At 37.9% G+C, this 1,689-nt stretch overlaps 1 protein-coding gene across 1 annotated transcript in view; it reads right to left on the reverse strand.

Annotated features, from left to right (window-relative positions):
* Nucleotides 1-1,689, reverse strand: part of rad21b (RAD21 cohesin complex component b) — a gene marked incomplete at its 3' end in the record, with an annotated part of 6,952 nt that overhangs the window by 3,154 nt on the left and 2,109 nt on the right. Inside the window, 3 exon segments of the mRNA XM_014026441.1 lie at nucleotides 741-840; nucleotides 912-1,041; nucleotides 1,107-1,303. Coding sequence (XP_013881895.1) covers nucleotides 741-840; nucleotides 912-1,041; nucleotides 1,107-1,250 — 374 coding nt within the window.

A 1,689-nucleotide genomic window follows, 5' to 3' on the forward strand; every position in this document is an offset into this window, starting at 1 on the left:
GTTTCTCTCGTTTTAACTTGTAGCTATTGTTTTGTTACTGTTTCTCTCGTTTTAGCTTGTAGCTACTGTTTTGTTACTGTTTCTCTCGTTTTAGCTTGTAGCTATTGTTTTGTTAATGTTTCTCTCGTTTTAGCTTGTAGCTACTGTTTTGTTCTTTTTAGCATTTACTGTTCTGTTAATTTTAGCTTTTAGATTGACTTTTAGTGATAGTTTAAACCATTTGTGCTATTAGCTACAGGTTAGCACATTTCAGCTCCGAGCATCTGTTTTGTTTGTTTTAGCTGGTAGCTACAGTTTTGTTATTGTTTCTTTAGTCCTTTTAGCTACTGTTTTGCCATGTTAATTTCTAATCTACTCCTTTGCTATATTTATATAAAAATAGCACATATTTAGCRAAAGTTGAGCTAATTAATGTATTTTGGCTACTGCTAAGCTAATTTTAGATTTCAGCATCTTTTTTGTTTCTCTGATTTTAGCTTTTATTTTGTTAAATCTAGATTCTGTCTACAGATGAGCAGATTTTGGGTTTTAGATATTGTTTTCATTTCTCTGCTTGTTTTAACTTTAAACTATTGTTTTCCTCTTTTTAGCTATTTTAAATCTTCGGCTTGTGTTCTGATTATTTCTCTTTTGTTTGTTTTAGCAATTTTAGTTGTAATTGTCCAACGTTTTCTCTTTTTATTTTCAGAAGATAGCCTCGCTCCCTGCAGGTCCGTTTGGTTCTGAGGAGAAGAACTCACTCTAAGTCAGGCAGCGGCTGATCAAAGTCATGAAACTCCTCCGGCAGAGTGATGGCGTTGTAGGCTGCTTCTCTGTTCTCCTCTGGAAGATCCACCACTCCTAAAACACAAAAAATATTAAAGAGTTTAATCACTGAGGAAGATGATATTGGTTTATGRCACGTTTCCAACCTGGTCGAAAAGCCATCTTGATCTTGATGAATGCCTCGTTACAATCCGCCAGCAGGTACTTGGCCTTCCTGTGGTAGATCCTCACCACCCCCAGCAGCAGGTGACCCGACGTCCGCAGAGCCATCTTCACCTGGACSAACGAAAACGATGAAATAAAGAAATAAAGTGAAAAAGTCACGATGAAAGATAACGAACCTTTGGTGAGATGATGCTCTCCACGCTGCTCTCCAGGTTGCACTCAAACACGTGAGCCTTGGTCAGCTTCTTGTCCCAGTGGGCCGCAAGCCAGATTTTGGCCAGCGGCCCACGTTTGCTGAGTACAAAGTGGGCGTAAAACATGGTCTCTACGTCCGCTCAGCACAAGGGGAAGGGGAAGGGGGGSCGGCGTTCGCCTGGAGAGAAACAAAATGAAACAGAGCTCATCAAAGCTGTGTCGTACTTAAGTTTAACCATTTTAAGTTGTGCTTGTGAGTTATTTATTTAGGAATTTAAAATATTCATCGTAGAAAAACTCATTCACTGATTCCCAGATACTTAAACCAATCCTCCTATTTCTTATTTAATTAATGTGAACCTTAAATCTGACCCATAAACGCAACAAATAATGTTTTCTTCTCTTCCTTCAAACAAAACTGTAAATAAGACAAACCTGACATCATCACATGCTACAGAACATGAGGGCTATAATGTAGAGCACGTGTGTTAATGTTTACATGTTGTTTTTAATTCAGTGTTTTGTTTATTTTAGCTTGTGTTCTGTTCATTTTAGCTTGTATTC

The sequence above is a fragment of the Austrofundulus limnaeus genome, unplaced genomic scaffold, assembly GCF_001266775.1.
Source record: "Austrofundulus limnaeus strain Quisiro unplaced genomic scaffold, Austrofundulus_limnaeus-1.0 Scaffold554, whole genome shotgun sequence".
NCBI lineage: Eukaryota > Metazoa > Chordata > Actinopteri > Cyprinodontiformes > Rivulidae > Austrofundulus > Austrofundulus limnaeus.